This window comes from Mauremys mutica, chromosome 19 (genome assembly GCF_020497125.1).
Source record: "Mauremys mutica isolate MM-2020 ecotype Southern chromosome 19, ASM2049712v1, whole genome shotgun sequence".
Taxonomy (NCBI): Eukaryota; Metazoa; Chordata; order Testudines; family Geoemydidae; genus Mauremys; species Mauremys mutica.
In genome coordinates this window covers 18,814,212-18,825,138 of record NC_059090.1, presented here as the reverse complement: position 1 = coordinate 18,825,138, position 10,927 = coordinate 18,814,212, and the positions used below count along the sequence as shown (strand labels likewise).

The following is a 10,927-nucleotide window of genomic DNA, read 5'->3' as shown; positions in this document are numbered from 1 at the left end:
GTAAATCAAGCCAAAGTCCCATTTTCAAGTGACTGACACTTCAAAGACTATGTCCCACTGACTTTAGGTGCTAAGACCCAGAAATCAAGTAAGGAGCTAAATACTTCTGTGAATTAGAGCCTACCTTACTTTTGAAAATGGGACTTAGGCATAAAAAACAAACAAACTAGGGAAATGCAACTTAGATGGAACTACTATAAGGTGGCTACATAACTGATTGGAAAACCATTCTCCAAGAATAGTTATCAGTGGTTCACAGTCATGCTGATGGACATAACGAGTGAGGTACCACAGGGATCAGTTCTGGATCCGGTTCTGTTCAATATCTTCATCAATGATTTAGATAATGGCATAGTGAGTACACTTATAAAGTTTGTGGACGATACCAACCTGGGAAGGGTTGCAACTGCTTTGGAGGATAGGGTTATAATTCAAAATTATCTGGACAACCTGGAGAAATGGTCTGAAGTAAACAGGATGAAATTCAATAAGGATAAATGCAAAGTACTCCACTTAGGAAGGACCAATCAGTTGCACACATACAAAATGGGAAATGACTGCCTAGGGAGGAGTACTGCAGAAAGGGATCTGGGGGTCATAGTGGATCACAAGCTAAATATGAGTCAACTGTGTAACACACTTGCAAAAAAAGCAAACAAAAATTATTAAAGATCTAGACAACATTGCCTATGAAGGAAAACTGAAAAAATTGGATTTGTTTAGCCTAGAAAACGGAAGACTCAGAGGGTACATGATAGTAGTTTTCAAGCGCATAAAAGGTTGTTATAAGGAAGAGGGAGAAAAATTGTTGCTCTTAACCTCTGAGGATAGAACAAGAAACAATTAACTTAAATTGCAGCAAGGGCAGGAGTTAGGCTGGACATTATGAAAAACTTCCTGTCAGGGTGGCTAAGCACTGGAATAAATTGCCTAGGAAGGTTGTGGAATCTCCATTACTGGAGATTTTTAAGAGCAGGTTAGGGCAAACACCTGTCAGGGATGGTCTAGATAATACTTAGTCCTGACATGAGTGCAGGGGACTGGACTAGATGACCTCTTGAGGTCCCTTCCAGTCCTATGATTCTATAAGTCATGCAGGCCTTTTTGTAAATTTTACTCACTACCTTCAGAAAACACATGTTTTCCTGTCTAGGTTTAAACATCAGAGAGGCAATTGCCTGCTAAAATAGCATGTGATTTAAAAAATTACATGTTCCATTGATCTAATTACAGTAGTAAACAGCAGTTTAACTGAAGTCCCCAGAATAACAACAGTCTACTCTCTTGCCAATATGTATGGAGGTGACATGTACCAGAAAAATACACTAGAATGTAGGAAACAACCTGCATACGCAAAACACAATCCAATAACCTAAGAGTCACTGTATTTCTCTTTTCTTGCTTTCCAATCTATTTCCTTTCCAATATTTTCCCTTCTTTTGTCTATGTTGCTTTTTTTCTCTTATGTCGCTTGTATTCTCGAATCACGCATGGCAGTGATTGCATCTTCCCCTTCCTATCTCCCTGCTTCCTTATGTTGTTCTCTTGTTATGCACCAGAGTGAAATCTACAAAGATGCATATTAGGCTCACTGAATAAATGAATGGAAGAATTACACAAGGAGAGAAATATGTCTGATCACTGCATTGGTGATTTTAAAATATGCATTTAAATACAAAGAAATTGCTGGGACTGAATTAGGTGCCCCACTTTGAAGGTTCAATGCAGAAATAGGGCACATAATGAAAAATACCTAGTGATCCTAACAACAGACCATCAGGCCCTGACTTACCATGCCTAACACTGCAAGCATAAAAAATACAAAGAGTCCTTGTGGCACTTTGGAGACTAACAAATTTATTTGGGCATAAGCTTTTGTGGGCTATAACCCACTTCATCACATGCATGGAGTGGAAAATATACAGTAGGCAGGTATAAATACACAGCACAATGACTAGCCCAGACCAGCTCTGAGCTTGTATCTCAAGGCACTTCCATAAAACAAACAACAAAGGACAGTCATACTGGCAAGCAGCTTGAGGAGTCACTGGGGCAGCTGAACCTCCCCCTCAGATGCCCCAGAGGCAGAGGGCCCAGGCCCACCTCACCCTGCCCAGAGGCCCCTCGGGGGCAGCTCTGCTACTGGAGCAATGAGCGAGGTGACCCCCAACAAGCGCTGCTGCTGCCTGGGCTCCAGATCCGCTGCCCCCTTCGCCTAGAAGCTACCCACAAAGCAGCAGGCACCCGCCCGTCTAGCGCTCCGTGCACGCCCCAGGAGAAGCCCGCAGGGCCTCAGACCCACACCCCAGCCAAGCCCAGCACACGCCTGAGGCCTACCCCGCCCTACCCCCGCTGCATTGTGGGATATAACGCCTCTCCTTGGCGCCAACCTCCCCCCGCGGTGCATGGTGGGATATACCCCTCCTCTCCACCCGAGCCGGATCTTCTTTGCGTGGACGCCTCACCGGATGTGTGACGGCCCCAGGCCTGCCGCGGCTGAAGGGAAGTTTTTCGAGCGTGGTGAACGTTTATTCCTAGGTTATAAGAGTCATTACACGGGGTGGTTTCTCGAGGCTGAGGACTGCGCTGCCGGAATTAATAGGGCTTCAAAACCAAGGCGGCTACGGGTTGGACTCTTTTTTCTTCAGCCGCGCATGCGCTCTGGAGGTGGAACGATACCGAGCTGTTTACCATTGAACGCTGAGTGGTGGCGGGCGGGAGGGTCAGCACTGCGTGTGCGGAGGGGGTGCTAGAATCCTTGCGCCTGCGGGGCCGCGCGAGGGAAGCGGCAGTCGCCATTTTGAAGCGGTTGCAGGCAGGCGGCGTGTGTAGCTGCTCCTGAGTGCCCGGCCCGTTCCCGCCGCTTACTTACCCGTTCACTCTCCTAGCTTCGGCTCATCTCCGCCGCAGCCATTGCCGACCCTGCCATGTCCGGAGGGGGCGTGATCCGCGGCCCGGCCGGTAACAACGACTGCCGCATCTACGTGGGGAACCTGCCGCCCGACATCCGCACCAAGGACATCGAGGACGTGTTCTACAAGTACGGGGCCATCCGCGACATCGACCTCAAGAACCGCCGCGGCGGGCCGCCCTTCGCCTTCGTGGAGTTCGAGGACCCCCGGTGAGCCCCGCCCCAGGGCGCCGAGCCCGAGGACTCCCCGTGGGACGCACCTCCACGGGGCTCGTCCCCCGGAGCGGGCTCCCTCTGACCCCCCGCGTGGCGGGCCGGCCTCGGGAGGAGCCCGAATGGGCCGCGCTGAGTTCCCGGGGGCTTCCCGCCGGGGAACCGCTTCGTGGCCGAGAGATCGCGACATCCCCTCCCCGTCGAGGCACCGCTACATCCCGTTCCGCCCTGGGGGCACCGCCCCGCAGCCCCCGGGACTCGCCGCGCTCCTGCCGGAGGGCCCCGGGGACAGCGCTTCCTCCCCGGCTCTGCCCAGACCTTTCTCCGGCGGGCACCGCCCGGCCTTCACTTTGCCGGGCTCTGCCCTCTGGTTACTCCCCACCGGGCCCCCGCGGTCTGCGCCTGACCGCCGAGGGGGGGGGGGGTGAGCTCCCGCGGGCTCGGGCTCAGCTGTTGGGCGCGGGGCGGGGCTGCACGCTGCCTGCTGGCTGGGTTAGGGCGGGAAAATGGCTGCAAGGGAACAAAGGGAGGGAGGTGCGTTGCCCGGCCTGTGCCTCTGCAGTGTGGTGTGGCTGGGCCTTTGCTCACTCCCCCTTCTCGTGCAGGGATGCGGAGGATGCGGTGTACGGAAGGGATGGGTACGATTACGATGGATATCGTCTGAGGGTGGAGTTTCCCCGAAGTGGCAGAGGCACCGGCAGAGGAGGTGGCGGAGGTGGAGGTGGTGGGGCCCCCCGGGGCCGGTATGGCCCCCCGTCCCGGCGGTCTGAGTACCGAGTGATAGTTTCTGGTAAGTTGCTTAATACTCTTGGTTTGCTCAAGATAATGAGATCGATTCCTATCAGTTCCAATGTGGCATGTTTTCAGTCATTCCTTAATAGCAAAGGATGCTGCACCTTTCAATTAGCCATACTGTATTTCATACGTGTGTGTATTTTTTTTAGCATTGTGCTAAGCAGCTTTTAGCTTCTAAGAAGCATAATAGTAATGTTTTTGTATAGTGTGTATGTTATATGGGTTCCTGCTGGAAGACATTCGCTCAACTCCAGTAGGCAAGTCCTTTAGCAGACAGTGGGGGGTGATGCATTGTAAATGGAAAGTAAATAATGAAAGTTTGCATTTGAGGTGATCTGTAACCTGCTTTTTTTCAGGACTGCCTCCAAGTGGAAGTTGGCAGGATTTAAAGGATCACATGCGTGAAGCAGGTGATGTATGTTATGCTGATGTTTTCCGAGATGGAACTGGTGTCGTGGAGTTTGTACGGAAAGAAGATATGACCTACGCAGTGCGAAAACTGGATAACACTAAATTTAGATCTCATGAGGTAGGTTTCATGCTTTTTGGGGGGCCAGAATTGGATACACTGGGCTTAACAATAGGATGTAAAGGTAAGGACACAAAGTCTCTACTATACTAACATGCAGATAGCTAAGTCTTTTATAATAAGATTCTCATTTAAAGATTTGAGATCTATCTCTGTGCTTTTATATCAATGTAATCAGTATCAGCATGCCTGAAAAGATAGCTAAAAATCTTAGACCTTTCAATCGAAAGTTCTGTCTATTTAATAGGGAGAAACTGCCTACATCCGTGTTAAAGTTGATGGCCCAAGAAGTCCAAGCTATGGAAGATCTCGGTCACGCAGCCGTAGTCGTAGCAGAAGCCGTAGTCGAAGCAACAGCAGAAGCCGCAGTTATTCCCCAAGAAGAAGCAGAGGATCTCCACGCTACTCTCCCCGTCACAGCAGATCTCGTTCTCGTACATAAATGATTAGTGATGCTCTCTTTTTGTAGAACCCCATGTTGTACACAGTTTTCCTTTACTCAGTACAGTCTTTAATTTTTTAATTCAAACTGTTTTATTCAAATTGGCTGAAGTGTTGAATTGCATTCTTGTGTAATATCCCTAGTGAGTATTTGCTCCTTAACATCAACATTCCCCTCATGTCTTTGGTAAATTGTATTTTAATTGATGTTATAGCCAGGATTGTTTAAATTTAGTTAAAGTTAACTACCCACACTCTGCAGACTGTGGTATTGCTGTGTAAATGTCTCCGTGTTCAGCTATGGTTTATACCAGCTGGGGATGTTGGGATGTTTGTGGTTAACTTGTTTCTTCTGGGGGATCTTATATTTTATCTTGCCTTTTCATGTGTCTTTCTGTAGACATATCTGAAGAGATGGATTAAGAATGCTTTGGATTAAAGGATTGTGGAGCACATGTCAATCATTTTAGGATTGTCAAAAGGAGGATTGAGGAGGATCAGATCAATAATGGAGGCAATGGTATGACTCCAAGTGCTATTGTCACAGATGAAATTGGCAGTATTGACCTTATACCATGGTTAAACAAGTATATACATACACCTTATCTTGTAACTTTACAGGCACGTTTTAGTTATTGTAGACTACAATTGCTCTTTTCTTTAAAACCATGTTGGCAATTGTGGCTAAATTACTTGCTTTTGTATCTCTCTTCCATTCTAGATTTTAAAAAAAAATCAGGGAGGGTGGGGTATACTGGTTCAGTTTGTCATGCTGCATTCGGTCACAAATGTTAATATTATGTAGTGCTGATACATTTGTAGATGCAGGGTATCTTCAAACCAGATAGAGTATAATATCAATACTGCTAAAATCTGCATGTCCTCTGTGTGACTGATACAGCGTTGCTATTACTTTTTAAGTATCAGAATGAAAACAAAATATAGAAAATTTATCTGGGCATAATTCCTTAAATCTCAACCCTTCCCCTTCAGACTAATTCACAGTTGACTCACTAATATGTTTGAAAACTTCAGTTAGTTAATTTTGTTACCTTCCAGATGGGAATACTAGCTTTAGTTTAGACATATAGTAGGTGGATAGCTTTAGTGATAAACTTTTCCAATATCATACAAATTTTTTTTGCAACCACAAAACCTGTAATACATCTTACAAGCAGTGAATATATTGGCCTTATCAGTTGACATATGTAAATATTACAATGTTTTCTCCAAATAATTAATATTCCTAAAATTTATCTGAGCATCACCATTCAAAAGTTTGTTTTGGGGAATTGATAGTTATTAATGTACATCTCTTATTAATTGATGGCAAACATAACTAATCATTCCCCAGAATCCTATTTTTTCATTACAGTATCTAACTTTTTGCCTCCTCTTTTTTGGTTTTGCTGGTTATAAAGGTTTGGATTGGAGAGGGCTCACTGGATCCCAATCCTTGGAGCTGGATCATTGGATTCAAATCATAATGTGGATAGGATAGGGAGGCTGAATTACAAGGATTCATGGAGCGGGATCAGATTACCAGGAACATAGGAGTGGATTCCTGCCCCAACCAAACCGCATTCGTGTGGATTTTTTTTATTCAACTCAATTGGCTATTCCAAAGATTTTTTTTCCTATTTTTGACGATTGGAGCCCTTAAGATGCACGATGGATTTTTTTTTTCATTTTTTTGGTAAAAGGAGCAAAGCGAGGACCTGGAGAGGTACGCTGGAGCAATCTCCTTGGAAGGATTCAGCACGAGTAGATGGTAAACATTAAAGGGGAAAAGGGGGGTTTGTTTAAAAAAAAAAAATCAGTCATTTCTCTAAATTTAAAGATAAATTGGAGTTAAAGATTAAGTAGGTTTTCAATTGGCTTGCTGCCTTTTTTTCTTTGACAAATAAAATTTTAAAAAAAATTGCATGGTTGTTCTCATTTGTCAAATGTAAGAATCTTAAGGTGGTCATCAACATCCTGCCACAATGAACTGCAATAAGATTAAAGGTTACACTCAACAATATTCAGACAGAAGGGCTTTTATTTTGAGTTCCATAAAGGTCCATTTTTTACACCAACACTTAATGTTAATAGTTGAGGTTTTAAGCTGGTCACTTGTTTTCAACTTTTAGGATTATATAGAGGATTTCTTAATTTGAAGAGAATACTGTGACTTATATTTTATAGGAAATGTTTTGATCAGTCACTTTTAACAGTGATCAAGCTCACTGAAATTTTTTTCTTTCAAAACCAAGACAAACAAGGTTGGAATGGTATGGTAAGATTTTTAATCTTAAACTGTTGTATTTGTTCTTGCTATTGTAATCTGATAGTTTATTGCATCTAAAGCATCAGTCTCTCGCAAAATGGACATAGATTAGTTATTGAGGGTATACAGGAAAAAAGCACACGTTTTTAGCCAAGTTAACAACTTTTTAGCAACATCTTTTTAAAGACAAAAGATGTAGGGAAAGTCTTTTAGGGGACCATGCTATAAAGAGTGAGCTTGGTTGTAATCCTGATGAAAGTAAATAACTATATGGTAGGAGGGATTAAAATATGCTTCAGACTGTTAAAATAAAATGCTAAAGTAGTTTAGATAATTGGGGCATTACAAATATTCAATTGGATTTCATATATAATTAATATGTGCGAAGATTAAATATTATAGTTTGTCAAGAAGAAATCCCGAGAGGATTAAACTTGTAATTAAACCATGATTGTATTGTAGGCTGTTGAGTAATAACGACACCTGGGTCTGTTGTTTAGCTCCAGGCTAAGTCCTTTTGATTGCCAAGGTGTGTCATTGTAGAACACACTCTTTGGAGTATCTGAATGTGACATTAAACTTTTTAAAATGCCTATAAAACATAGCCATATATCATCAGAACTAGCTCACAGCCAAATTTTTCTCCTTTTAAAACTTGCTATCACTTAAATTTAAATATAACTACACTAAATAAAATCACTATATAAAAACCATTGTGAAGTGGAGTGCTGAGTAAGCAAAAGCAGGAGTGCAATATGTAAGATGTAATTATTGAGTAAAGATCAGAATGCTTACAGGATTACGGTTAAATAAGATGCCAAAATAGATCTACATAGTCTGATTTATAGCCCTTGCACAGGTGGTTTTCATAACAGATACTAACAGGAGAGCTGTCATACTATTAATTTTAAACAGACTAATTGTGTAAATATATGTTAAGATTTGATTCCCTTCAGAGGTGGTTGTAGGTTGTTTCCGGATGCAGGGAGGGCTAGCATCCAGACTGGAGTGATCAAGATGACAAGTACATTGCATTTCAAGGTGAGAATCTAGATTTTTATTCCATGAAATAGACTTGTGGGCACTGTTCTAATATGAAATTACTGGCATGAATGACATTACTTTGTAAAATGTAATGTGTGCGCTTCACAAATGTGGCACAATTTATATTGCATAAATGAGACTGGAATCTCTACTCACTAATAGATACCGTTGTAGAGCTTATCAGTGACAATGAGTAAAAGCATCCATGTGGGAGGGGAATATAAATAATTCAAGTAGAAAGCATATCACAGTTGTGGGTTTAAAACTTTTATATAGTAATCCTATAGTGGGGTGCAAGAAAGAGCAACATTACAAATAGTTTTCATATATTTTTAAAGGAAGTTGGGGGAGCAGGGATGCTTTCTAGTGGAAGTATGGAATGATGGCAGCCCAGGAATGCTGTCATGATGTGTAACAATACAACCCATTGTGCTTTAGCAGAGCTTCATGCTAGTGAATGGCATGAGGTTAATCCTGGTAGGGAAGCTGACATTTTTAAAGGACTATTTAAAAAAAAAAAAACCCAAGTTGAAAGTGACCTGACTTGCACCTCCCAGCAGTCTGAAAATTTGACAGGTAAGCAACATGCCTGTGAATAGATATACAGGAAGTTTTACAACCGCTTCATGTGCACTTAAGCTATAGATGTTTAATGTTAAATACTTGAAAATCGTTTGCTTCCAGGGTTATCTCAAAGTGGTTTGCAACCAAAGTACACTTAGCCCTAGTGAAAGACAACCACCATGGAATGGAGGACAGATGTGTACTGGCACCCTGTCTGCCAGGAGGAGGAGGAGGACTTACTGGCCTGTCGGCCTAATGTAAACACCTACTCTTTAAAAATATATATTGCCAGGGGCTTTTTAATGTCCACGTGAAGCAGACAGTTCTTTCCTTAAAGAATCACTCAACAGCGTACTTCTAAAAACGTTGGAGGATGTTACCTCTTGTAGTTTAAACAGAACAGCAGCATCTATTTTTTTCATATATAAACTTAAATAGAAAGAAATGGAATAATTCTGAAGATGTTTCTTTCCTGCTGACTGCTGAGGAGAGATGATTCAATGGATTGGGTACAGGACATGGCAACTGGTGTTCCCTATTCCTGTGTCTTCCATAAGTTTCCTGTGTGGTAATGGGCAAGTCATTTTAATTTCCATTTTTTTTTTGTAACATGGAGACTATGTACCTCATTACAGTGTTGAGGCACTGATGTTTGTAAAGCACTTTGAGATCCTGAAATAAAAAATAGTGCAAAATGCTCTTTTCTTTCAATATTTCAAAAAAGGATGTTTTCCAATCTCTTCTGCAATTTTTAGCCAAAATACACTACTAATGGACTACAGTGGGTTACTGACCTACAATTAGAGAAGGGTTTAAACTGTTTTAGATGGAGCTAGGAAAACTGTTATATGGACATGGTCTCTGTGAGTCTCTCCTCTCATGTATCTATCTGTCTCCTTGCAAGCTGTTATCTTTGTATCATGTCTCTTTGGCACCATTGTTACCTAGACTGGAGGAGCCATGTAGACACCTGAACTATCAATAGAATAAGGTTACACAAGTTGTGGCAGCTGGAGTATGCTCACCTTTTGTCTTTCCTTGAGATCACATGCTTTGTGTTAAACCATGTGACTCTTGCACTTCCTAAAATTCAGGGTGAAGTTTCCAGCCATGCCTTGGGTATACATATGCTCCAAAGGTAATAGAAGGATAACGTTTAAATTAATGTGAAAATTTAAACAATCTGTTTTCGGGGGGAGGGAAATGTAACTTAAAGCTGCCCACATAGCTTTGTTTTTCATAGGAAGGACAACCACTCTTGTGCTTCCATTGGAGAAACATGCCATCACTTTGTTAACATCAGTTATAAATCTCATCTTCCCCTTTTTTATGATATAATGGCCGTGCAAGGAAAAATTCACTGAGTTTGAGCATCTCTCTCTCCCAGCAGTGCATGCTAGAGTTTAGAATATGCTATTTATCTGCATTCCTGCATGTAAATCTTTTCAGATATCAAAAGTAGCAGCATCACAATCTCAATGTGAATCCACTGATGGATATTTTTTTCTCTCAATACATAGTTTCTGGGTTTTATCCCTGGTTTTTGCAGCTGCTTGTTTGTAATAGAATACACCGTGACAGTACATTATGTACAGAGTTATGCTGTGGGGGGCGGGGGGGATTAAAAAAATCTGCCCTTTTTTGAAAACTCTGGTGTTGATACTACTTCAATATGGACCCTACCAGTGGCTGGTTGGAAAATGTGGTGTCATCCCTCTCTCCTCCCCCCCAACACTAGATGGAAAAAATTAGCTCCTTTGAAAAATGTAATACTGAGAACTTTATGAATCTTTAACAAACTTCCTCATTTCAGTTTGAAACTGGACGTTTTAGCTACAGTGCCTCATGAATTTGTAGTTTAGGTGCCTAATATCCTCTGTCTTCTCTGAGCTGGGCACTCTCTAACCAGACACAATAAAAATAATAGGTATATCTCCAATCTCCTAGAACTGGAAGGGAGCTTGAAAGGTCATTGAGTCCAGCCCCTTGCCTTCATTAGCAGGACCAAGTACTGATTTTTGCCCCAGAGCCATAAGTGGCCCCCTCAAGGATTGAGCTCACAACCCTGGGTTTAGCAGGCCAATGCTCAAACCACTGAGCTATCCCTCCCCCCATCTCCAGTGAGGCACCAGGGCTGCCCCTCATTCTGAACCATAGTGGT

General features: G+C 42.8%; 1 protein-coding gene across 5 annotated transcripts; it reads left to right on the top strand.

Annotated features, from left to right (window-relative positions):
* Positions 1–2,720: 2,720 nt before the first annotated feature.
* SRSF1 (serine and arginine rich splicing factor 1) lies at positions 2,721–9,467 on the top strand. Of its 5 annotated transcripts, XR_006574349.1 has the most exons (7): positions 2,726–3,121; positions 3,730–3,914; positions 4,276–4,448; positions 4,696–4,882; positions 5,290–5,409; positions 6,311–8,199; positions 8,887–9,466. XR_006574349.1 is itself a non-coding variant. In XM_044993717.1 (5 exons), the coding sequence occupies exons 1-5, from the start codon at positions 2,928–2,930 to the stop codon at positions 5,310–5,312; spliced, it is 762 nt and encodes a 253-aa protein (XP_044849652.1). In that variant the 5' UTR covers positions 2,725–2,927; the 3' UTR covers positions 5,313–9,467. The 5 variants fall into 5 exon arrangements, 2 of the variants coding, with proteins under 2 accessions (XP_044849653.1, XP_044849652.1); XR_006574348.1 differs by having other exon boundaries at positions 6,311–9,467; XR_006574350.1 differs by lacking the exon at positions 4,696–4,882 and having other exon boundaries at positions 2,722–3,121; positions 6,311–9,467.
* The last annotated feature ends 1,460 nt before the right edge of the window (positions 9,468–10,927 follow it).